The 21,469-nt window shown below is 47.2% G+C and overlaps 5 protein-coding genes across 14 annotated transcripts in view; 1 reads left to right on the top strand and 4 right to left on the bottom strand.

The window, feature by feature from the left end:
* dcakd (dephospho-CoA kinase domain containing) overlaps positions 1-338 on the bottom strand; it is a 3,195-nt gene extending 2,857 nt beyond the window's left edge. The window contains exon 1 of one of the 2 annotated variants that reach the window (XM_019865901.1): positions 274-338. The gene's annotated coding sequence lies outside the window, so the exon portion shown is untranslated. Of the gene's footprint in view, positions 1-264 lie in introns of both variants that reach the window. The other variant, XM_019865902.1, reaches the window with a different exon arrangement.
* pus3 (pseudouridylate synthase 3) lies at positions 293-7,082 on the bottom strand. 3 transcript variants are annotated; one of them, XM_019865860.1, is made up of 9 exons: positions 7,027-7,082; positions 4,174-4,209; positions 1,851-2,226; positions 1,513-1,778; positions 1,197-1,380; positions 996-1,105; positions 721-893; positions 427-644; positions 293-338 (listed from the first exon to the last, which is right to left on the bottom strand). In XM_019865860.1, the coding sequence occupies exons 2-9, from the start codon at positions 4,188-4,190 to the stop codon at positions 315-317; spliced, it is 1,368 nt and encodes a 455-aa protein (XP_019721419.1). In that variant the 5' UTR covers positions 4,191-4,209; positions 7,027-7,082; the 3' UTR covers positions 293-314. The 3 variants fall into 3 exon arrangements, with proteins under 3 accessions (XP_019721419.1, XP_019721420.1, XP_019721421.1); XM_019865861.1 differs by lacking the exon at positions 7,027-7,082 and adding an exon at positions 4,548-4,816; XM_019865862.1 differs by lacking the exons at positions 4,174-4,209; positions 7,027-7,082 and adding an exon at positions 2,406-2,532.
* Positions 1,927-12,347, top strand: LOC109513387 (myosin light chain kinase, smooth muscle-like). Of its 3 annotated transcripts, XM_019865813.1 has the most exons (16): positions 1,927-2,015; positions 4,849-5,048; positions 6,445-6,543; positions 6,640-6,738; positions 7,067-7,197; positions 7,882-8,038; positions 8,104-8,415; positions 8,501-8,597; positions 8,839-9,042; positions 9,116-9,333; positions 9,408-9,531; positions 10,242-10,394; positions 10,502-10,628; positions 10,889-10,970; positions 11,423-11,563; positions 11,939-12,347. In XM_019865813.1, the coding sequence occupies exons 2-16, from the start codon at positions 4,910-4,912 to the stop codon at positions 12,142-12,144; spliced, it is 2,289 nt and encodes a 762-aa protein (XP_019721372.1). In that variant the 5' UTR covers positions 1,927-2,015; positions 4,849-4,909; the 3' UTR covers positions 12,145-12,347. The 3 variants fall into 3 exon arrangements, with proteins under 3 accessions (XP_019721372.1, XP_019721374.1, XP_019721373.1); XM_019865815.1 differs by lacking the exons at positions 11,423-11,563; positions 11,939-12,347 and adding an exon at positions 11,235-11,391 and having other exon boundaries at positions 10,889-10,985; XM_019865814.1 differs by lacking the exons at positions 1,927-2,015; positions 4,849-5,048 and adding an exon at positions 5,250-5,367.
* Positions 12,348-13,134: 787 nt separating this feature from the next.
* coasy (CoA synthase) lies at positions 13,135-16,813 on the bottom strand. Of its 2 annotated transcripts, none has more exons than XM_019865855.1 (10): positions 16,611-16,813; positions 15,294-15,998; positions 14,786-15,000; positions 14,575-14,706; positions 14,205-14,394; positions 14,055-14,119; positions 13,911-13,995; positions 13,738-13,835; positions 13,481-13,627; positions 13,135-13,372 (listed from the first exon to the last, which is right to left on the bottom strand). In XM_019865855.1, exons 2-10 carry the CDS (start codon positions 15,955-15,957, stop codon positions 13,313-13,315), a joined length of 1,656 nt encoding a protein of 551 aa, XP_019721414.1. In that variant the 5' UTR covers positions 15,958-15,998; positions 16,611-16,813; the 3' UTR covers positions 13,135-13,312. The 2 variants fall into 2 exon arrangements, with proteins under 2 accessions (XP_019721414.1, XP_019721415.1); XM_019865856.1 differs by having other exon boundaries at positions 15,294-15,983.
* Positions 16,814-17,294: 481 nt separating this feature from the next.
* On the bottom strand, positions 17,295-21,422 carry zdhhc6 (zDHHC palmitoyltransferase 6). 4 transcript variants are annotated; one of them, XM_019865884.1, is made up of 12 exons: positions 21,282-21,422; positions 20,732-20,890; positions 20,390-20,660; positions 20,206-20,297; positions 19,829-19,988; positions 19,216-19,374; positions 18,934-18,987; positions 18,640-18,807; positions 18,516-18,557; positions 18,250-18,398; positions 18,054-18,100; positions 17,295-17,790 (listed from the first exon to the last, which is right to left on the bottom strand). In XM_019865884.1, the coding sequence occupies exons 3-12, from the start codon at positions 20,642-20,644 to the stop codon at positions 17,690-17,692; spliced, it is 1,227 nt and encodes a 408-aa protein (XP_019721443.1). In that variant the 5' UTR covers positions 20,645-20,660; positions 20,732-20,890; positions 21,282-21,422; the 3' UTR covers positions 17,295-17,689. The 4 variants fall into 4 exon arrangements, with proteins under 4 accessions (XP_019721443.1, XP_019721444.1, XP_019721442.1 ...); XM_019865885.1 differs by having other exon boundaries at positions 20,390-20,920; XM_019865883.1 differs by having other exon boundaries at positions 20,390-20,890.
* Positions 21,423-21,469: the final 47 nt, after the last annotated feature.

The raw sequence follows: 21,469 nt of genomic DNA, 5'->3' as shown, positions 1-21,469 counted from the left end.
TATATGGAGAGAGAGAGAGAGAGAGAGAGAGAGAGAGAGAGAGAGAGAGAGAGAGAGAGAGAGCAAGAGGGGAGTTCTTTCTCTCTCTCTCTCTGTATATATATATATATATATATGAATCTCTCTCTTTATTGTTCATTTATTATACTCATTACCGTCAATGGGAAATTTATCTCTCACTGAATATTTGTGGTGCTTGTAGAGTGTCTCTCCAATAACAAGTTGCCATTTTATTTAATTTTTTTTCTTCAGTGGGACCATTACCGTGCTTACATATGAGATGCAGCCTGAATTGATTGAGAGGTGTGTTTATTTCACGGAACACCGGCCCCCTCCACCTAAAAGAAATAAAAATAAAATAGTAATAATAAAACCTCAACACAAACCTTTGGAAAAACCTTTCTATTCTAGACTTAAGTAAGTCACCTCAGACACAACAGGTGCATTTTGAGAATATTTGGATCGCTTCCCTTTGTGAACAGTTTCTCCGCTGCCCTCACCCTCCTCCAACTCCAGCCGGCCTCTCTTCACAAAGTGCTCGATGCGTGACTCAAGACTTTCACAGAGTGGGCGCTCCAGCAAGGGCCGGTATTTCCTTTGGCGGCTGCCTTCCACCAGCAAGCATAGGCTGGAGGACACCCCGCCTGTGATTGGGCGAGCAGCTTTAACCATACGTACAGTTACTCCTATCCATTCATATGCATCTTTGCGAATTCTTACTCATGGGCTCCAAGCCCCGAATCATGTCGCGCAGGACTTGAGCCTTGACCGCGCTCTGCGTCCATTGTTGCTGAAGAGAAGATAGGGCGAGACTAAGCTCCTCGGTCTCCTGCTTCCAGCTCAGGCCGTCAAAGTGGCAGTCATACAGGACAAGCGGGTAGTCCACCGCCATGCTGGATGGGAAGTGGGGGAGGAAAAAAGGCATTCATTTTCTGAAATACAAGCCAGGAGACAAACGGATGGATAGATTGATCAATAGCATGTGGTGACGTCACCTGTATTGTGGCTTCCTGGGGTTGTTGTGAACATCAAGGAGGCTCTGGATAATTTCTGGCGCTTCCAACTTCTGTCCAATCAGAAGCAGCACGGCCATCATGCAGCGAACCTGCAGCGTCACGGCAACGGCGTTTAGGGGCAATGCTTCAATTCACATTTCAACACTACTTAAGGAGAGACCATCACTATAAGAGGGATACCTGGTGGTAGAGGAAGGCGAGTCCTTGAATCTCAAATACGAACAAGTCGTGTGGGTCTGTGCTGTCTGCACGCAGGGGTTCTGCCGGCTTGACCTTTGCTGACAGGATGGTCCTCTCAAACTGCAGGACGCCGTTACCCACGTCCATCTTGCACAGGTTACGGAAGTCGTGGGTGCCTTCATATCTGATGGTGAGGAAGTAAAAATTAATTGTACTCAAGATGCATTATATATATTAAAGAAAGTCGATTGGACTCTAACTTCAGTTGGCCATTTTGCCAAGTAGTTCCATCTGCTTGACAGTGTTTTTGTCCCACCTTTTCGCAGCGTTCGCCATTGCTGCCACATCCAAAGAGCCTCGTGGAAAATAGTAGTGGTACGTGCGGGACCGGCAATCGAAACGTGCGCTGAAGCCCTCAGCGACAGGGGCCCAGTCTAAAATCCGAATGTCCTGAGGCAGTACTCTGTTCAGCATCTTCACGTAGGGAAGCTCGGAAGCGGCGAGGGCATCTTTTTTGGCGTTTTCAGGAAGCGAGACGCCCAACCCGGAATGCTGTGTGGAGCGTAGGTCGATTGTTATCACCTGTCCAAGAGAGAGGAGAGGACAAAGGAAGGAATGTGAAAATCCCCAAACTTAGAAAAGTGGTGAACTCACCTGGGCAAAGGCGCTGACGCCTTTGTCTGTGCGTCCGCACCGGTGATAGTTCCAACTCTGTCGGTCCTGGATGAGGCGCGTCTTGAGAAGGGCTTCGAAGAGCCTGGCCTCAACTGTGTTGTCCGTGTTCTCCTGGACGGCGAAGCCCTGGTAGGCCCATCCCAGGTAGGCCAGACGTAGGGCAACGTGGCGGCGAGGGTGTGCAGAGAAGTCAAACGGCCGCTCCTTGCTTGCTTTCTTTCCTTTTTTAACATTGATCTTCTGGTTGTTGGGAGACGGACTGCTCTCCATGTGGTTTCCATTCAGCTGGGACTTGAGCTTGTCCACTTCCCCCTCCAGCTGCTTTATCCTCTGGATTAAGTTTTCATACATTTTGCTTCAAAAGGACAGAAAACAATGTGTTACCAAAATGAAAAGGTTCCAATAGCTTCAGGATAATGATGGTGGGAGCAGTGCTGGGCTACGTACCAACTATGAAAAACAAATTATCGTTAACATTACGGTTCAACTTTTTACGCCTGTAATAGCTAATATTGCAATAAAACAACCGTTTACCTTCACTTTTAACGTCACGATAGTTGATGAGCGGGATTTTTTTCTTAAATTGCTTAACCCATTCGATTTTCAGAGTTGTTGCTGCATTTGCACCCACGCTTACTTTACGGGCTGATTTTACGTCAATTCCAAACAATTTACGGTACTCAGTGACGTCCTCTGGGAAATGAAGTCCATGACTCAAAAGGCGCGGAAACCTCCATTCATTCGTCAGAATTTCCAGACAGAAAAAGATGTAAAAGGATGAAAACGATGGACTAAAATTGTCAATTTCTTGAACACATTAACTGACTTTCTCATGTATTTTGTCAATATCTTGAAACCAAGTACGGTTATTTAAAACGAGCACCAAAATATGCAAAACCCTTAAAATTAATAGAACCTAATTTGCATATTTTTCTGGAGAAAACCATTGCAGAAACTTCACACAGCAAGCCCAAAACCGAGATTCCTCATGCGGAGACAGCCGTGCAAACCAAGTCATATATTCGGATGTAATCAACCCCCCAAGTGATGTCCAAACACAACCTTTGAATAATATATATATTTTAAATTGAAAAAGGTTGTTAGTAACTGGCAGCAAATACAGATCAAAAAAGGTTATTTTCTGCTCCTTAAAAAAAAAAAAAAAAAGAAATCTAATTAATTCTGGTCTCCATCACCTGGAGCCATGATAAGGTTTTATCGTGGACACCACCTGTTGCATCTCAAATGTCTTGAGTCAAATGTCAAAAGTGTGTTTCTATCTGCCATATATTAATCACATAATGTCAAAATACTTCTTTCAAATTGTGATTTACTGTTGTGGCGCTGCAGCTCTTCCAAATTGCATAACACGCAAAACGCCATAGACGGGCTAATGGAACTAGTTGACACACATTAGTATGTTTTCAAATGAAGACGAAGATGCCAGAAGTGGCACAGGTAGTGGAAAAAAAATGACTAGTCGGACAGTCATTCGACTTGCGCTCTGAAACGGCGTCCCATAGCCTTCGTTACAAGGCAACAATTGCTGCGGGGTGAAGCGTTCAGCCACAGGAGGGCCTCATTTCACCCTTCTTTTTAAGCCGCATCCAGATGATGTCAGTCCCAATCGAGCAGCCACATTTGGCCTTCTTGTGGGAACAGGATGCGAAACTACTAACGCGGCGCCTCTTCTGATCTTCCTGGCAACAGGAAGACCAACCAGTGCCAGCCTCCACTTTGTTTGTGCCTCGCGTTTGCTTTTCCTGTTTACAATTCCTCAGAACTCGCTGGAATGATAGTGGCGATAGCCTGGAAATGAGGCACGGCAGCGAATGGGCCGGATGGAGACCTCAGAAATATCAGGACGAATGTTCATGTTGTGAGGGAGACTTCCATATTTGGCGAAGAAAAGAGCATCTGCTTCTTTTCAAAGATCCCGTTTGAGGTTTTAAAGCCCACCGTGAGGTCCACAATGATCAAAAAGCAACTACGTTGACAGCTTAGGGTATTTTGACGCAAGCGGACGGTGCGTTTGCACGCTTTGATCACCAGGGGACCAGCTGGTAGTAAATAACGTGACCCCCAGCACCTTCCCCCTCCCCCATATGGTTAAAAATGACACAGAGCAGCTCCCGTGCGAGCAGAACGCACACATTCTCCACCACAGACTCAAATGACTTCAGAACGAGATTGCTACATGCTTGTGTTTGTGTTACACAAAGAAAATGGGTTGTTGAATTTTTGTCATGTAGTCACATTTCCTCAAATAGACGTCATCAAATTAAAGAAATAAATGCCTTACCCCGAATTGACAGCCATCCCACGTGTCCCATGCTGACTGGAAAACAGCAACAAAGAGAATCACACGTGAGCTACTATCGCATTCTTACAAATTACCGACATCGGCGTTTCATAGAAATAAACACCTGATGCAGTTTCGTTTTTTTATTGACTGTTGTATGCCGACCAGAAAATAAGCGACAGAGATAATAGCGCATCGGGCTCTTATTCAGAGGTTATCTAAGTGAAGTCAGCCATTGTCAAGGCAACAACAGTCACTGAACAAAAAGCCACAAGAGCGTCAGCTCGGCGGGCCGCACCCTCCATAGAGGAGCAGCACCGAAGCATACGAATGGAGGTGAAGACGTCTACATTTACAAGGCATTGCCGCCCTACTCGCTTTTCCTGATTCCCGGGGCCACTCTGGTCGCTTCTCCACTTTGTTTTTTTTCCTCGCTGTACTCGTCATCACTGCTCTCTTGTCTCTCCCACACATTTCCTACTGAAGTGCTTTTCTTTTGTTTACCATCACATGTGACTGTCTGATTTCGAGAAACCAAGGGCGGCAAAACAAGGAGTTTCCTGCGTCCCTCGGGGGTGCGACGAGGAGGGGAAGGGGGAGTGGGGGTCCCTCGGGGTCACGGCACGCAATCTCCTCCCGACATAAGAGGCGTTTTTTTTTTTTTTTTTTGCACAGGAGGAGGCCCGTGGGATGAATCACTCAAAGTGAAAGTCAGCTGCTATTTTAAAACGCAAGGATGGACGAGGATGGTGGCGAGCCAAAGACTTATGTGTCCACAGTGCGCCTGCTGCTGCGGGGGCGCACACGCAGCAAAGCCGACCCGCTCGCCGACGCGACGGCGATGAGAAACGCTGCGGGGTTCTCACGTCCAACAGGTAAAAATCCTCGACTTCCATTTTGCCCATTTCTTATTTACGACCGTTTGTAACTTGAGCGCATCTCCCGTGAAACTTTTTGGCTTCTGTACAGAAGCGTTTAACACCCCCTTTGCGAGGCTGCGGGCGCTTCACGCTTGACCTTTTTTTAACTCGCAGCCTTTTGCATGAGAACATTGCAGAGCGTTACCAGGGGCGAGCGACATTAATGACTTTTGGAGGTTTGCACGCCGCCACTTGAAACGCGCAGACATCCTTGCCGTCCCGTTTGAAGAAATAAACGCCTTACTGCCGACTGACGTTTCATTTCGTCTAAGTGGTACGTGCTGACAAACACATGTAACAAAGAGGTAGAGTTACTTTGCACTCATGCTACTAACATTTTTCCGAAAATAGACACCATGCCTCAGTTAATCACCGGACATGTTTGTCGTCTACTGCGAGAAATAAACGCCATACCGCTAATTGATGAGTCGTTTCGTCCAAGTGACAAATACTGTATATACATCAAAGAGTTAGAGCGACTTTAGCTTCTTGACAATTTTGCTACTACCCTATTTCTTAAAACAGACGCCATGCTTCTGTTATTCACCGGATGCGTTGGATGTCCGCTGAGAGAAATAAATGTCATACCACTGATGGATCCGTCATTTTGTCTGATATGTGCTAAAAAAAATACATGCAACAAAGAGATGGCGATACTTTGCTCTCATGCTGCAACATTTTATAAAGTAGAAGCCATTAATCACCGGGTGTGTGAGTCGACCATTGAAAAAAATGAACACCCTACCGGGAATTGATGTTTCATTTCCTCCGAGTGTTGTACTCAAAAACAAATATACAAGCAAAAAAAAAAAAAAAAGAGATGGCTGGGTGAAGGTAAATATTTAACATGTCCAGATGTATCAGTCGTCCACATGAAGAAGTAGACGCCTTACCTCGAATCAATTTGTGCTTCATTCTACTGGATGTGAAAAATGTTCAAAAATAGTAATAAAGACGCCACGTGAAGTTAGCCGGAGCTTGGAATGTGTAGCGAATGAGAAAATGGTAGGAGAATGAATACATGCAAGCCTTGCAAATTAGGGCTTTTAAAAGGTTTCGGGTTTTAAATTAAGGTTTCAAGCATGTGGTTGAGTTTTATATTGGAGTGTTTGCCTTGGGTTAGACTCTCCAACTAATGTTTCAAGCATGAATTAAGAGTTTCAAGTTTGGCCTTCAAAAAGGATTGGGGTTTCAACACTCTTTTAGGAATTCAAACTAGGGATATGGCTTCAAATTCAGGTCCAAAACCTGCATTAGGGTTTCAAATGAATACTCCAGCGAAGGCTTGGGGGTTGTGGCTTTGAAATCAGTCAAGTGCTAATTATTTTTTCCTTTTTTTTTTTTTTGTTAGGTGAGAAGGTTCATCAGAGTCCATCAAATTTCATAAATGGCGTCACCAGAGATGACACAACACTGAGCTGCAAGAGTTCATCTGGAAGTCACGTCACAGGCATGTTTTTTTCTTTTTTTTTTAGGGACATAATCAAGGTCAAGGTGCTGTCTTTGAGTAAAGGCCCGCCACTGCGTTGTGTGTGCACTCAAACAGAGAAAAACACAAGCTGCAGTTCAGACGCGATGGAGCTGGCGGCAGACAACACGCAAGCGTCCGCGCAAGAGAGCGGTCACAGGACGGAAGCCGAAGCGGGTACGTTCACCAGTGGAAGCATTGGAGGAACGCCACATCGGGGTTTTGTGATCACATGACATCTCAATCACTCAAGTCTTGAGCTCACCTGCCAGCAACAACGGCTGGTTAGTGCCAGCTGGCGCCAAAAGCAAATCAATGCCTGCTCACTCACGATTGGTCCCATCTTATTTCAGTCTGCCAATCGCGTCACGCCCTTGTCACCTCGCCCTCTTCTTCAGTTTGCACAGGTAGCGAGCAGTTGGAGCCCCAAACAAAAGGCCTGACAGGAACACGGCGAATAATTACCTTTGATCTGAGTTGGTGCTTTGTTTTCTGTCTTTTCAAGGCTCGCCTGTCGACTTTCTCAACCCGCCGGAGCACGTGGCGGTTCGGGCGGGCGAGCAGGCCCGCTTACACTGCGATTTCCGCTCCGCCTGTGTCCCCGTGGCCTGCTGCTGGATATTCAACAGAGAAAAGGTCTCAGGATCGTTTCGCTTGGCATGATCTTTTGAGCGCGATGGATATATTGGGGGGTGCGGAGGTGTGATACATCATGATACAGCGATATCGCTCTACAACACCGACGGAGTGACTGTAAGAAAAGTGGCCACGATGCGTAATGATGTGGCGACATCACAAATCACGCTAATGCGTGTGTTGGAGGAAACGCATGATCCTGAGATGTGCCAATCTGGCATAAATTGATACAACGCAAGACAAAAATCTAAGCGCAATGATGATACAGTAGTGTGATACTGTGTTAATCAATACATAGATGATATCACAAAATACTAGACTACGGTTGGATTCAAAGGAATGAAAACATCTTTGACGCATTGTGATGTGATATCGTGATAAAGCAAAGCGATACATTGGCAGCAAACTATTGATTCCGACATTGATCGGTCGAGCAGTTTTTACACCATATAGCGGGAGTCACTGGAGACCCAAATATTAGAAGGAAAGCATTTTTGATACTTGAGCTGTATCGTGATATGACAATGGATAGATTGCAACAAAACCACCCTCAATAGATCATCATGTTACAATATCGCGATACAGTGCAAGTAGATGTACTGGGAGTAAAAAAAAAAAAAAAAAATCTTTTGACGCAGCACCAATGCTGCTAACTACAGTACAGAATTTTCTTCTTTTCTACAGGCGGTTCTGTCGGACCCCAGGATGTCCATCAGCAGCGACGACGCGCACAGCAGCCTGGTGATTTCCGAAGCCCACCCGGACGACACGGGTTCTTACACGCTCATCGCTCGGAACCGAAGCGGCTCCTCTGAACACACGGTCTCCCTCAGCGTCATACGTGAGTATGCAGCTTTGAAATAACCACTTGATACCCAAGTACTTATTCCCGAACCTTTGCAAAAGATCGCCCCGACCCGCCCGCGTCTCACCCGGTGATCTCCCAGCTGTCGGTCGAGTCCCTCGTCCTCTCCTGGACGGGTCCCAGCTTCGATGGCGGTACGGCCGTGTTGGGTTACATCGTGGAGGTCCGGCGGCAGGGTGCCGACGCATCTGGAGACTGGACGGAAATAGCCGAACGGTGTAAGAACACCTCAACCCAGGTCAGCGCGGGCCTGGAGCCCTACGGGAAGTATCGCTTCCGAGTACGGGCCTACAACGCCGAGGGCGTCAGCGAGCCAAGTCAGGAGTCTGACACCGTCACGATGGCCACAACTAGTGAGTTTGGCCGTTTGACACTTTCTCCACTAACCTGTTCCAAATTGACCACTTGCTGAAGTACCGCTTCATTTGTTTGTTTTAGAAGAAAAGAAGGACGACATGCGACCTTTTGTGAAAGTGGTGATTGATACCAAACGGGAGCTTCAGGACCACTACAACGTCCACGAGAAGCTGGGAATGTACGTTTGCCTGCACCATCGAAGCCTCTGTGAAACATGGTGTGGAATCTGAAAGCATCCATGAGACATCATTTTAGACCGCAATGGCAATAATGGATACAAGAAAACCATTCACAATCGATGATGATCTTATGATATCGCGATACAGCACTGAATGTATCAGAATGTGGTGCTCATGGATGTACTGCGAGATTTGCATCTCCGATTGGGTTCAAATGCTCTTAACTATTCTCCTGTGCAGGGGGAAGTTTGGGGAGGTGTTCCGTCTGTCCCACAAAGAGTCGGGCGAGGTGTATGCGGGCAAGTTCTATCGGGTCAAGAGCTCCAAGGAACGCTCGGCCGCCCGGCAGGAGATCGAGCTGATGAACTGCCTCCACCACCCCAAACTGGTCCAGTGTCTGGCGGCCTACGAGGCCCCAACTGAGACGGTGATGGTCATGGAGTAGTAAGTAACTGAGAGGCGCGACCGGGGACTTCCAGCGGGACCGCAACTTGGTCTTTTCGTCCATCCGCCGTAGCATCGCGGGTGGTGAGCTTTTCGAGCGCATCGTGGATGACAACTTTGAGCACACGGAGCCCACCAGCGCCGGCTACATGCGGCAGATCCTGGAAGGCATGATGTACGTCCACAAGCAGGACATCGTCCACTTGGACCTCAAGCCCGAAAACATCGTCTGCACCGACCACACCGGAACGTGCATCAAGATCATAGACTTCGGCCTGGCTAGTAAACTGGGTGAGGAAACGGCCAAAGCGGAGGACCGCCAGGACTTGGACTCTTTACAAGACCTGTTGATGTGCGCTTTTTAGAAGAGGGGAAGCCCCTGCTGGTGATGCATGGAACGCCAGAGTTTGTGGCCCCCGAGGTGATCAACTATGAGGCCGTGGGAGTGGAGACGGACATGTGGAGCATCGGAGTCATCTGCTTCATATTGTAAATAAATAAATCACATGCAGCTACTTTTTTTTTTTCTAAACGACCCTGCTGGCAATGCTGTTTGAAATTCTAGAGGGAATTCAATTCTCATCCCCCAGTTTTTTGTCTATAAATAACACTGTGGCAAAGGCAACGCATTGCCATCTTGGCTTAAATGGCAGAATACAATCCGCTAACCCCTGTAGTACACCAAGGACATGAGTTAGAGTCGGGCTGCAGACCACCGCCAAGGCTCAACAGGCCAAATTTGGATCTTCACCTTCATAGTTGCCCCCTTCTTAAAGTTCTTGCAACATCGAACCCCCCCGTGGGGGTTGGCGACCAAGCCTGGAATGATAGATGACCCTCCCCACCCCTCGCAAAGTCTTTGTTTCAACAGCCTATATTAATAGTTTAAACCGCAAAGACACCCTGATTTATGATCTCCAAACACTTGTAAATCATTTTAAAACACATCTTACATTACCCATAAAAATGAATAGCTTATAGATGATTTGTTCTTGGAAGTGTGAGGACACATATCGCCGCTCTCTCGTCTGTAAAAACACCAGTTGGTACTTTTTCTATTGAACAAGGCTGTGGCCTGATTAAATGAAGCGCCTCCTGTCACTAAAACATAGTTCCTTGGCCACAAGAAGGTGCCAAAGTGATAACGTTTTTAAAATTGGTCGCTGGCATCAACTCCCTCCCTCTTCCCCACCCCACAGGCTAAGCGGAGAGTCGCCCTTCCAGGGAGGTAGCGAGGCCGAGACCTTCACACTCGTCACCGCAGCTCACTACAAGTTCGACCCGGAGAGCTTCGAGGACATTTCAGACCAAGCCAAAGACTTCATCAGCGGCCTTCTGAAGAAAGACCGAAGGTTGGTAGGAAGCTCGAGGACGCAGGGTGTCAACTCTGGATACAGCCCTCCCACCCACACAGATTTGAGTTTTTACCTGTGAGGTGTTTTTGCTTCACCTCATCCAGGAGTAGGATGTCATGCATCGAGGCCCTGGTCCACCCGTGGATGGCCTCCTTCACCGCTCTCAACCGACCCACCAAGTCCCTCAGGAAGGAGAAGATGAGACGCTTCCTGGCCAAGTGCAAGTGGAAGGTAACGAGGGGGGGAAAAAAACACAGCATACATCACCACTGAGCAACGATTATATCATAAAACCACCCACAATATGCAAGTAAAGATAATTGTGTTCTATTAGTTTTTTTTGACAACATTGCCATCTGCTGGAGTAGACTTGCGTGCCCTAAATTGGAAAAAAAAATGGTTGTTGGGGTGTTTGAGGAGTGGATGCCCTTTTATACCAAGTGTGTTTGAGCGCAGTGCTCTGTAGTCACGCTGTCTTCTCAAACTTGCAGAAAACTGGCAAGGCTGTTCTGGCCCTGCAGCGCATGGCCAACCTTTCAAACAAGCCAGACTCTCCTGGCAGCTCCTCAGACGGTAAGATTGGTTAACACACAAACAAAGCTATGCAGTGTGTTTTGTTTTCACACTCACATTTTGGAACGTTAGTCTTATTTCAAAATGGAATAATTTTCCTCAAGATTCTACACATATCCCATTGTTAAAATGTAAAAGGATTTAAAAAAAAAAGTATTAAAAAAATAAATTGGCCATAATGCTCAGAATGGTGCAAAGAGGAAGCTTGAAGCTGTACATAAAATAATTCTGGTGCGTGTGGAATTTTGAAGAGGAAAATGAACTCCCTTGTGGAATGAGGCTATCACAAAACGGGAAAAGTGAGTCGTTTGTGGATGCACTGCAGTTGGAGCTCCAGGTCCTGGAGCTCCATCTGGATGGCGGTCAGATGACTCGCACTTTCACATTGTCACTACAAGTTTGCGCCCCCTGCCGCAAAAAATCCCGAAAGCCCACTTTTCTTTTTGATCCAGAGCCGAGCTGGAGCCAAGAGGCAGAGGAAGCCATCCGCTCACTGGATAAGCAGCTGCACGGCGAGCCTCGCTTCCAGGAGCCCCTGAAGGACGCCAGCCTCCCTGTGGGAGCCACCGCTTGTCTGGCGTGCCGACTGGATGGTTAGAACGACCGCGGGCGCTTCATTAACCCGGGAGGCAAAACAACAACCATGCACAAAAAACAAAAAAAAAATCAGCAGGAATATTTTGATTGGAGTGAGCATTTTTAATTAAATCGCATCATGTCAGTTATGAGCTGAACATGACACAAGTTGCCGCAGTCACGAATTCAGTGCAAAAACTAAGTTGACCCCCAAAAAGACAGGAATTTTGTTTCAATGCAATTGGAGATCATGTAAGAAATGTGATCATGATATATCGCAATGTCACTAATCGTGACACTGTTCTTATGGCAAAATGGGAATAAAACTATCGACAATGCATGATGCCTATATTGACTATGTTTGGGTGTTTCCTTGTGTCGTTTACCTCTAGGATACCCTCATCCGGAGGTGCAATGGCTCCAGGATGACAAGCCGCTGTCAGAGTCGTCCCGAGTGAAGATGCAATACGGCGAAGACGGCCACTGCTCGCTGGTCCTGTCCGGCGTGGAGGCATCGGATGCGGGCGTGTACGTGTGTCGGGCCAGCAACCAGCTGGGGGCGGCCTCATGTTCCGCCCGACTCACAGTAGACACGTAAAGGGAAATACACGGCAATGTCGCATTGCCGGCAGACGCACTTACTCAAGTATTCCTCCTTTTGAAAGAAAGCATGCTGTTACAAGGTCAAACGTTTGCATTATTCAACATGAGTCGAGAATTTTTTTTTGTTTTTTTGCATAGTCCATGTTCAATGTGAATCTTTTAATAGCATTCGTAAATAAAAGCTCCATTTAAAACAATCATGTGAGTTGAAGTTACACTGGCGCATCAGTCACTACAGTAGGCAGTTATTCCCAAGCTGCTTTTTTTTGTTGTTGATAGTAGCAGAACGCTGCCCACCGCAGCGACCGTTAAATTTCTCAAACGACTTCAGCACATAAAGACCATTGATTTTTATTTGGGGAAATTCTCCACGGCACAAAAAAAAAAATAGTAAAACGTTCTGTCCCTTGTTAACTCAAAAGAATTGACCGGTGCGAGTCAAAGACCAAAGTTCTTAAATGGCTTGAAAAAGATGATGTGCATAAATACGCCATTGGATGGGTTGAAAGTCAGCTGTGAAGAGAAAGCTGTGGTTGCCCTACTTCAGGTTTCCCAATATTTGACTCCACGCAGTCTTTGAAAAAAAATATATCTTCTACACTAACCACCCCACCGTCCCCCGTACACTCATTTCGCGCATGATAAAGCTATGGTAGTAAAAAAATAATACAAATTCAGAGCGATGTCAATCGCCCCGTACGCACAGTTTTGACCCCGCTATGGTAGTAAAAAAATAATACAAATTCAGAGCGGTGTCAATCGCCCCGTACGCACAGTTTTGTTTGACCCTGCGTCACTGACACGGGATGCAAGATGACGTGGCAATTTTCCCGCTTTGTGGGCCGTTATCAGAGCAACCGAGATTCATTCAGCCTACAAAAATCAGGGGCACAAAGTTTTCTTCCGCCCTTTGTGTCGAAAGCAATTGTCACTGTCCAGCAAAGGCGGACATTCAGCCTACAAAAATCAGGGGCACAAAGTTTTCTCCCGCCCTTTGGGTCGAAAGCAATTGTCACTGTCCAGCAAAGGGGATCGCCTTTGCTGGGTTGAGTGTGAAAGGCACACATTTGAGTTGATCTTCGTGTCAAAAGGCAACTGCAGAGGCACATCAACTTTCATGGTCGTACCATTTCTTCTCCTCCAGCTTGACCGGCTTTATTTTCCTATAGTGCTGCCCGTCTCTGCTGCATCCTCTTCTGAAGTAGATTCCACGCTTTTAAGACCTTTTTGGAATGGAAAGAGGACAAAACACAATTTTATGTCACAGCCTGACGAGATGCGCAAACGGAAAGCTTTATTTTTGAATACTTTGCGGACGAGGAATAGCCCACCTGTTTGCGAGTGACCTCGGGCTCCCACAGCGTGCTGAGCACCACGTTGGCATGCTCCAGCCGCTGCGCGTTGGAACCTTGGCTTTGGAGGCGGCGCTGGGCGTCCTCCGGTGACACGCCGTCTCGATCTATTATCCGAGACACCGCCTGGAGAACGTCCACCCCCCCCCAAAAAATTCTCGTTTACAAACTATGTACTTTGGTAGACCATAGTGATGGCCGAGTAACAGCAACCGGTTGCATGACATGTAGCGCACCTCCTCCTCGGGGATGATGGTCACCCACACCTCATGGACCATGTCTGTCCAGCCTGCCTCCAGCAGAACCGCTGCATCGAGCACGCATACATCTTTACCTGACCAAGGGGGGGAAAAAAAAACAAGTTCGTATGCTCTGTGACTTCTGACATTGTCACAAATTAAACCTCTACCTTGTTCCCTGGCTTGGCTGATAATGTTCTTGACCAGAAGTGCAATTTCAGGCCACACGATGTCCGTTAGTGCTTTCAATCTGTCCTGAAAAAGGAAAACAAATCAGCCGGGACCTCTACATGTGACTCAATATGTTTTGTTACCTGTTTTCCAAACACCTTCTTCCCTAAGGCGCGCCTGTTGATGCTTTTATCTTCATTTAGGATATCTAAGGATGATTAAAAAACAAAATACAATTACAGTAAGGGTTGACTATTTTCCAGTGATGGGCGTGAGGCCAAGTAAGAGCATACCCGATCCGAATTCCTCCACGACGCGGTGGTAGGCGGCAGTGTCCGGCTCGTAGACTTGGTGGCCCAGCTTGTCGCAGTCGATGCGGACGGCTCCCAGGTCCTCCAGACGCTTGGCCACGGCGCTCTTCCCGCTGCCGCTCCCGCCCGTCAGGCCGATCACGTACGGCTGGAGGGGGAGATGGGGCGCGTCCTAACCCCGGAAAACAGGATGAGCCGACATACAGCTCAGTGGAATGATTTTTTCCGACCTTATCCGAAGGGTTGTCAACAATAAGCTACAGCTGACTTGAACCGAAAACACTGACAAAAGCTTTTTCAATTTCTTAGGGAAAAAAAACAACAACAAAAATATCTAAATTAGTGAACCTACTTTGGGTGGGATGAGGAGGGTTCCCAGCAAGCGGGAGCGCAGGCTGGATGAGCTTATCTTCTCCTCCTCCGTTTCGGAGTGATGCGCATCCTTGAGCAGTTGGATCTCGTGAAGAACCAAAGCGGGAAGGCCCTGAATGACACAGAAAGCAAAAAAATCCTGTTAAAACACAACACGGTCACTCTTCTATATAAGCCTGGGGCTACTTTACATTCTTAATGCGAGTCCTGTTGACGGCCTCGCCCCCCTTGCGTGTCTCCTCGCTGACCACGATGCAACGTAACAGCGGGTCGACCACCGACACCCCGAGCGGGTCGTCCAGGGGCACAATCTCCACCTGTAGCGAGGGCCTGACGTCCCGCAGGAACTCGTGGAGCTTTTCTACGCGCAGGTGGTATGGCTGGATTAGCTCCTTCAGGACCTTTTCTGTGGGCGACAAGGAGGAAATCTGAATGTCGGAAACCTGAATCAGGTTCCAATATTAACAGTGGCCCAATGGCCCAGGGCCACCACGTGACTCTGTCAGCCCCCCCAAAGTTTATTTCCGCAGGCCCGACTAGGCCACCAGTAAAAAGTTCAGAAATAAATGAGATGAATTCAACACATTCATGCTTTTTTTTTTAAATATCTAATAGTCAAATGTTTTTAGTGTGAGCCACTAAAATTGTTTTTCCAACTGATTCATCCATGATTTAAATAATGGTTAGTTGCAGTCCTACTTTTCAGCATTCCCTGGTCGCACACTCCGATGAGGAAGCGTCTTGTGGCGAGCAAGCACGACACGTTTAGCAGGGTCTTGTGGGCCCCGTGAAGGCGGTCGAAGGTGCCACCCACCACCACGTCAGGATACGTCTCCAACGGTTTACCATCCCCTTGGGGCTCCTTTGCCCCGGACTCCGACTCTTCGTGCGGCGTGGCCGGCTGCGGGCGGAGCAACACCGACGGCAGGCCGGGCTGGCACGCGTAGCAGCGTCCGGCGTAGCCCTGCAGACACTGCGTCACCTGGTGCGACTGCGCCGGGTCCTGCAGAGGGAAGTCTGTCAGGAGCACCTCGGGGGAGTGCGACAGGGACTGTGGCGTGGGGAAGGGGCCGCCCATGTTGGACGGGGGGTGGATGTGAGTGAGCAGGACGCGGACATCGAGGTGTGAGCACACGTCGGCCGCATTGCTGTACAGGCGCGTGATGAGCGAGCATAGGTCGACGGCCGGCGGGATGAAGACGGGCCGCGCTTGGCCGCCACCACCGCACAGGTTGAGGCCCGGGTGCAGGTGGACGTAGAGGGTGCGCTCCACCAGCTGCGCAGCCGAGCGAAGCACGGGGGCGATGCGCAGGGTGTGGATGGGCGATGTCAGTACCAGGATGCCTGTGCTGAACATCGACATGGTCCCGGATGCCACTGCCACGGTAACTGCCGCAAAAAAACCTGATTGGAGGTAAGACGAGATGAGCAACACTAAGCAAAAAAAAAAAAAAAAAAAATCACATATCTTCAAATTTGTCTGCTTTTAATTAGCAAAATTATATTTGTTTTTAGCGCGTGAAATACAAAAAATATTTGCATCGGGTTAAAATAATCGTATTTGATTTTTTAAAATGTGTATTTAGGAGGGAGGAAGTCATTACTGAGTCACAACAAGAACACCGCAGTCACAAATGTAGTTACTCATTAGACATTGTGCTTGCCTTTGGGAATGCAGTTTGTGCCTGCTTATTATTCCATTGGCTCACCACAAGTTAGCGCAGTTTTGGTTATTAATTTTTTTTACAGCAGAATATAAAAGGCGGCTATAGCTTGTTTGCTAGGCATACAGCAACACTCCAACCAAAAATTGCGTATCTATTTTTAATATCCACAAATCATCGTTGGGAAACTCTACGTTAGCATTGCGTTAGTAAAACTAGCAAGAGAGTGGCATCATTCAGGTCCAACTGTCAGTCGGACTGCACAGTGAACAAAGAAATCTCGTCAGCTTGACACACGCTCACGGAAAATACACAAAAGGGTGATTTTTAAGTGGTCTGCCTGTCAACATACCTGCTTAATCCCGTTATTTATTTTTTTGGTCCACACTTTAAGAAAAGGGAATGTTTAAAAAGCTAGCCCAAACGGCTAAACAGCCCCTTGAACAGAGCAGTACAGGAAGGAAGAGTGTCATGTGACACCCAAGGATGACTTGATTGGTTGGTAAAAAACCGAAGTGATGCTTGGGATGTGAAGTTTTTTTGCGTTACGGAAATGTTTTTTTTTTTTTAATTTATTTATTTTTAGGACGTTAGTACAAATCAGATGGAAAAAAAGTGCACGTTTTGCGGCAGCCCATTTTGTTTCATTCAATCAATATTTAAAAATGAATGATAAGCGTCTGTGCAATCTATTTCACCCAAAATGTTTCCTTGCATTTTTTGTACTGTTCTTGTAATACCTTTTAGCAATTAGAGGGATTTTTTTTAAAGTGATTTATTTTGTACAAAGAATTCTGCCATTTGAACAGTGGACTTTTTACATCCACTTGAATGTGAATGGTTGTTTGTCTTAATGTGCCCTACTCGTGGCTTGTGACCAGTCCTGCGTGTAGCCTGCTTCTCACACGTCAGCTGGGATCAGATCCAGCCTCATCCTAACGAGGACAAGCGCAAGAGAAAATGGCAGGAAGGAAAACGTGACCAATCTTGGTTGCAAGTTGAAGGATACGACATAATTATTGACAAATACAAAGAGTCTCTGAGAATGTTTCGAAATCGTTTTGAGGCAAACAGCTTGTTTTTACAAAACAGAATTGAAAACAGATCGAGCACAACTTATTTGGCTACAGTAGTAGAAAGAGTTGCATGACTGGCCCTGGGAGGTGGCCGGCTGGGGCAGCAGAGGCGTTGCATAATTAGCATAATATGCACAACATTGGCACGCGTAAAAAAAGAACAAAATTCAAGTCACATTAAAGCTTTGTTGAAATTCAAACTCTTCTTCAACTCACATGAATGATGCTCAGTAAGGTTTTTTGTTTTGTTTTGACAAATTCAAGTCAATATCAAAATGTGTGTTGACCAGAATATGTATGCAGCGAGATCTGTAGCACCCGGAGTGACAGTGTCATACGGGAGTGGACAACCGCATTAGTTGGCTTTCTTATCGGCGGCGCTGTCGACGGCGGCGGTGTCGTAATGGCACTTCTCCACGCATCGCCGGGGAAACCATCCGCGGATGCGTTCTCCCGCTGGAAATGAAATAGAGTTTCGGTATCGGTTCAAATACAGTGACCCTCGCCGATCGCGAAAACCCACAAATTAAAGACTGCCTAAAGGAGGTTTGTAAATGCGTATGGATGCCAGAAGATGGCAGCAAAGGACTCAAAACATAACAGCATCAACCCTTTGCATGTAGCATGTGCACAATCATGAACCCTTGTTCCATCCACAACGACAGCGGCTATGCAGCTATGAGCTGTTATCACATGACTCATTTTGTTGTTGCTCTTACCTCTTGTTTGCTCCTCGTTTAAGACTTTGTCTCCATACATCCACCATCTAAAGAAGAGAAAGAGATGCTTTATTCATCTGAGAGATATCCAATTGACAGCAGAAAAATTCACACATAAACTCATGTTAATAATAATGTACGACCGAGGATGTAGAGAATAGACGTCTTCTTAAAGCCAAGAGCAAGTGAGACTCACTTGGTGCCACGGGTGGCCAGGATGGTATCCCCCCGTTGTAGGGGTATCCTGGGCTCCTCGGTGCAAGGGGTCAGGAAAAAGGTCTTGACGCCCTTGGTCATGGGGCAGCAAGCGCCATTATAGTCCTCTACCGCCTGGTACTGGACCTGCTGGGTGAGCCACACCACAAATGTTGGTTATTCGACCAGATTGGTGCTTCAGGCCGCTAAAAAATGTCGACACCTGAGGGATCCTGGCCTGGCCGCTCATTGTCGCCGGGTACTTACACTTCTCACCCGTTTGTCGGCCTTCTGCTTGAGTTGCTCGATCTGTGGCAACGGGGCAAGGACAATTAAAACCGACTTCATCATGACATGGACGCGGCGGGAGGGAAAAGGAACGCGAGCTAACCGTTAAGGTGTGCTGGTGACACTCGGGGTGGACGGGCCACAGGATGCCGTCTCCTTTGGGCACCCCCGACCACGTGAAGACTTCCTTCAAGTTGAGCCAGCGGCTGCCGAGGTCGTACGGAAAGATGAACTCCTCCCCAGTTTGGTAGTGCTGTATTCTGTCTTTGGCCTGCTTGGCCGGGAGAGAAGCCCGTTTTTTTAGTGGTCCGACTCCCATAAGAAGGAAAGCTCTCAAATCGAACACAATCTGTTCTGTGATGCTGAGAAGCAAAAATAATAATAAAACCATTCTGACCTTTTCCTCGATCCAGGACTCGATTGAGGTTTTGTTTCGTAGGATGACTTTCATCTGAAAATAAATAAATGACATATTTACATACCACTTAGCCAAGGCAGGCATTTTACATTCGGAAAAAAAAAATCTCATGGCACACCAACAAAACAAAAATGCCACAAAATGGTTGGAAACCCCTGGCGTTGTGAACAATTAAACAATTCATTTGAAAAGTCTGACTTGAGCAGCGCTCAAGCCATGCAAGCACAAAATGGCCGCATGCGCCCCCCGATTCCAACGTACCTGTATGACGAAGAGCATGCCGACGGCGATGGTGGTACCCAGCGCCAGGCCCAAAGCGAAGAGTGTGCCGGCGAAGGCGGCGACGCTGAACGGCATGAGGGGCTGGCTCTGACGAACGGCGCTCATGTCGATCCTCACTGTGCTCCAGCCGAAGGAGATCTGAAGAGAAACCCACCGTGATTGATATTTCTGGACTGCTGAATAGATGGAAATATAATTCGAACCTATCTTACGCTATTTTGTGAAAAACTCTCCAATTCACTGTATTTGTGGTGATGGTGCAATGCCTTAGTGCACCACAGGATGGTGCCAAAGCCCTGCCTAATAGAAAAATGAGTGCTTTGGCGCCCTCTTGTGACATTTATATGGAATTGTAAACCTTTTCAGACAGTGTCACTTACTCGGTCCCAATCCACCATGATTAGTGGGGAGTTACTCCATCACTGAGTAAAATAAATAAATAAACAAAAAGATAGATAAATAAATATCATAGTTTGTCATATATTTACAGATTGAACTCTCAATATAGGGAATTATTAACATTTTTAAGGGGGGCCACAGTAACGTTTCACTGTTTGGTGTTAGGAAGAGTTACGGCGGTGCGCTCGCTCACCCTCTCGTAGAGCTGCGTGTACATGGTCATGACGAAGATGGCGGCGGCGTGGGCGCAGCCGAGCGGGGCCAGCAGCAGGAAGCTGGTGAAGTAAGCGTGATTCTGGTGGCCGCAGCAGTTGTTGATCCATGGGCAGTGGTGGTCCATCTTCATCACACACCTGCGGCGATTTAACACACTTGATATGTCCTGAAATTTGCTTTTGCAGAAAATCTGAGTGAACAAAAACTTTGTAGCGCCTGTACATTTTCATCTGTCTGAGTTATCACATTTCAGGGTAAAAGAATGATGACAAAAATGCATTTGGAATAATTTGCATTATTTCCTCTGCAAATTATTTGAAATATCACACAAGCAGCCTGTTGTGTGACTTGTACCTGTTACACTTGCGGCAGTGGTGCGACCTTGGGGCCTTGAACCCTTGGCAAACTTTGCAAAACTGCAAATACTGCGTGTCGTCTTGGTTCTCCTGTTTGGGAGGTGTGTGGAGCAGAGGGGTACACAAATAAATGCAGGATTGCTAATCTCGCATTATGATCCCCACTGAGAGCGCTTACTCACTGGCTTCCACCCGAGAGGGATGTACCCCGGCCCAACGAACATTGCATTGAAATAGTTGTAGAGGATGAGGACGGTCCAATTGAGGAGCATGATGAAATTGATGCTGCCGCCGGCCGTGTCCAGGGGCCAGTACCAGATGATGGAATCCAGCACTGCCACGGTGGAGCACACGGCAATGACTGACAGGGCGATGACCGGCCCCCAGTGGCACAACCGGCGCACCTCGTGGAAGTTGTCCCACGCCACCAAAATCATGATAATGCAACAGGGACTATTTGAAACACAACGGTCCAATGGGTTATTTGGTGTTATCTTGCAAAGTCAGCGGTGAGGACGGTGCACATATTTTGACGCTTCTGCCTGCGGTGACCCAGTAAAGGGAATGATCTGGTCTTAGTAGGACATCCTGTGTGCCTTTGTTGTTCGTCCTGAGAGTGAGCAGCATCCTCTACTGGTGCTTGAGGGAGGATGCTATGCTTGGGACACACTCCAGCTCCCCATCTTGGAAGGAAGAAACAGTACGAATGACATCTAGAGACAAAAAAAAACCCCAAAATGTCACAACTAGTCTTTGGTCCGTGTCTATAATGACATATCCAAGTTGAAAATTGCTTTCAAGAAGCCTCTTGTAAGCAGAGAGGATGCGTTTGAAATTAAACTAAGTTACTGGTTAAACGGGCCACACAAGCCAAAGAAAAACCAAACCAAACACTTTGCATGAAGGAGTAACGATTTTTGTGTAAGTGTATGTCCATTTCACGCTGTGTTGAACGTCACGAATGACTATCGACACTTGCTAGTCGGCTAGCTCATGAGCGGGTAGCTCAAGACAGGCGTCAAAAATGAATGTACGACAGAGTCAACACGAACGCCAGACGATAATGTTACTTACAGATTTGGAAATCACACTTTGTGCTGATATTTGGGTTTGAATGACAACGAAAAAGCCGTCAGTTTAATTGACCGAGCCGGCCACTTCCTTGTTTTTTCTTCTGCCTTCGTTTGTGTCGCGAAAGGAACGTTTTCTCTTGTCGTAGTTTGTTCCGGACATTTTTGGAAGTTACTGTCCTATGGTACTGT

This window comes from Hippocampus comes, unplaced genomic scaffold (genome assembly GCF_001891065.2).
Source record: "Hippocampus comes isolate QL1 unplaced genomic scaffold, H_comes_QL1_v1.1 scaffold116, whole genome shotgun sequence".
NCBI classification, from domain to species: domain Eukaryota; kingdom Metazoa; phylum Chordata; class Actinopteri; order Syngnathiformes; family Syngnathidae; genus Hippocampus; species Hippocampus comes.
The sequence above is the reverse complement of the archived record's forward strand: the minus strand, read 5'-3'. Positions and strand labels throughout refer to the sequence as shown.

Bases quoted from the DNA above. Each gene is read 5' to 3' on its own strand.
- pus3 (XM_019865860.1), bottom strand. The intron at 645-720 runs GTAAGAATTCGC...GCCCAATCACAG, and splicing joins TCGGGGCTTGGAGCCCATGA to GCGGGGTGTCCTCCAGCCTA. The intron at 339-426 runs GTGACTTACTTA...TATTTCTTTTAG, and splicing joins ATGCACCTGTTGTGTCTGAG to GTGGAGGGGGCCGGTGTTCC.
- LOC109513387 (XM_019865813.1), top strand. From the start codon at position 4,910: ATGGACGAGGATGGTGGCGAGCCAAAGACTTATGTGTCCACAGTGCGC. The intron at 9,043-9,115 runs GTAAGTAACTGA...CATCCGCCGTAG, and splicing joins ACGGTGATGGTCATGGAGTA to CATCGCGGGTGGTGAGCTTT. The intron at 11,564-11,938 runs GTTAGAACGACC...GTTTACCTCTAG, and splicing joins TCTGGCGTGCCGACTGGATG to GATACCCTCATCCGGAGGTG.
- coasy (XM_019865855.1), bottom strand. From the start codon at position 15,957: ATGTCGATGTTCAGCACAGGCATCCTGGTACTGACATCGCCCATCCAC. The intron at 13,628-13,737 runs GTGCGCTACATG...GACGTTCTCCAG, and splicing joins CCATCATCCCCGAGGAGGAG to GCGGTGTCTCGGATAATAGA. The intron at 13,373-13,480 runs GTGGGCTATTCC...CATTCCAAAAAG, and splicing joins CCGAGGTCACTCGCAAACAG to GTCTTAAAAGCGTGGAATCT.
- zdhhc6 (XM_019865885.1), bottom strand. From the start codon at position 20,644: ATGATTTTGGTGGCGTGGGACAACTTCCACGAGGTGCGCCGGTTGTGC. The intron at 18,988-19,215 runs GTACGTTGGAAT...ATTTATTTTCAG, and splicing joins GCATGCTCTTCGTCATACAG to ATGAAAGTCATCCTACGAAA. The intron at 18,808-18,933 runs GTCAGAATGGTT...CCGGCCAAGCAG, and splicing joins AGTCCTGGATCGAGGAAAAG to GCCAAAGACAGAATACAGCA.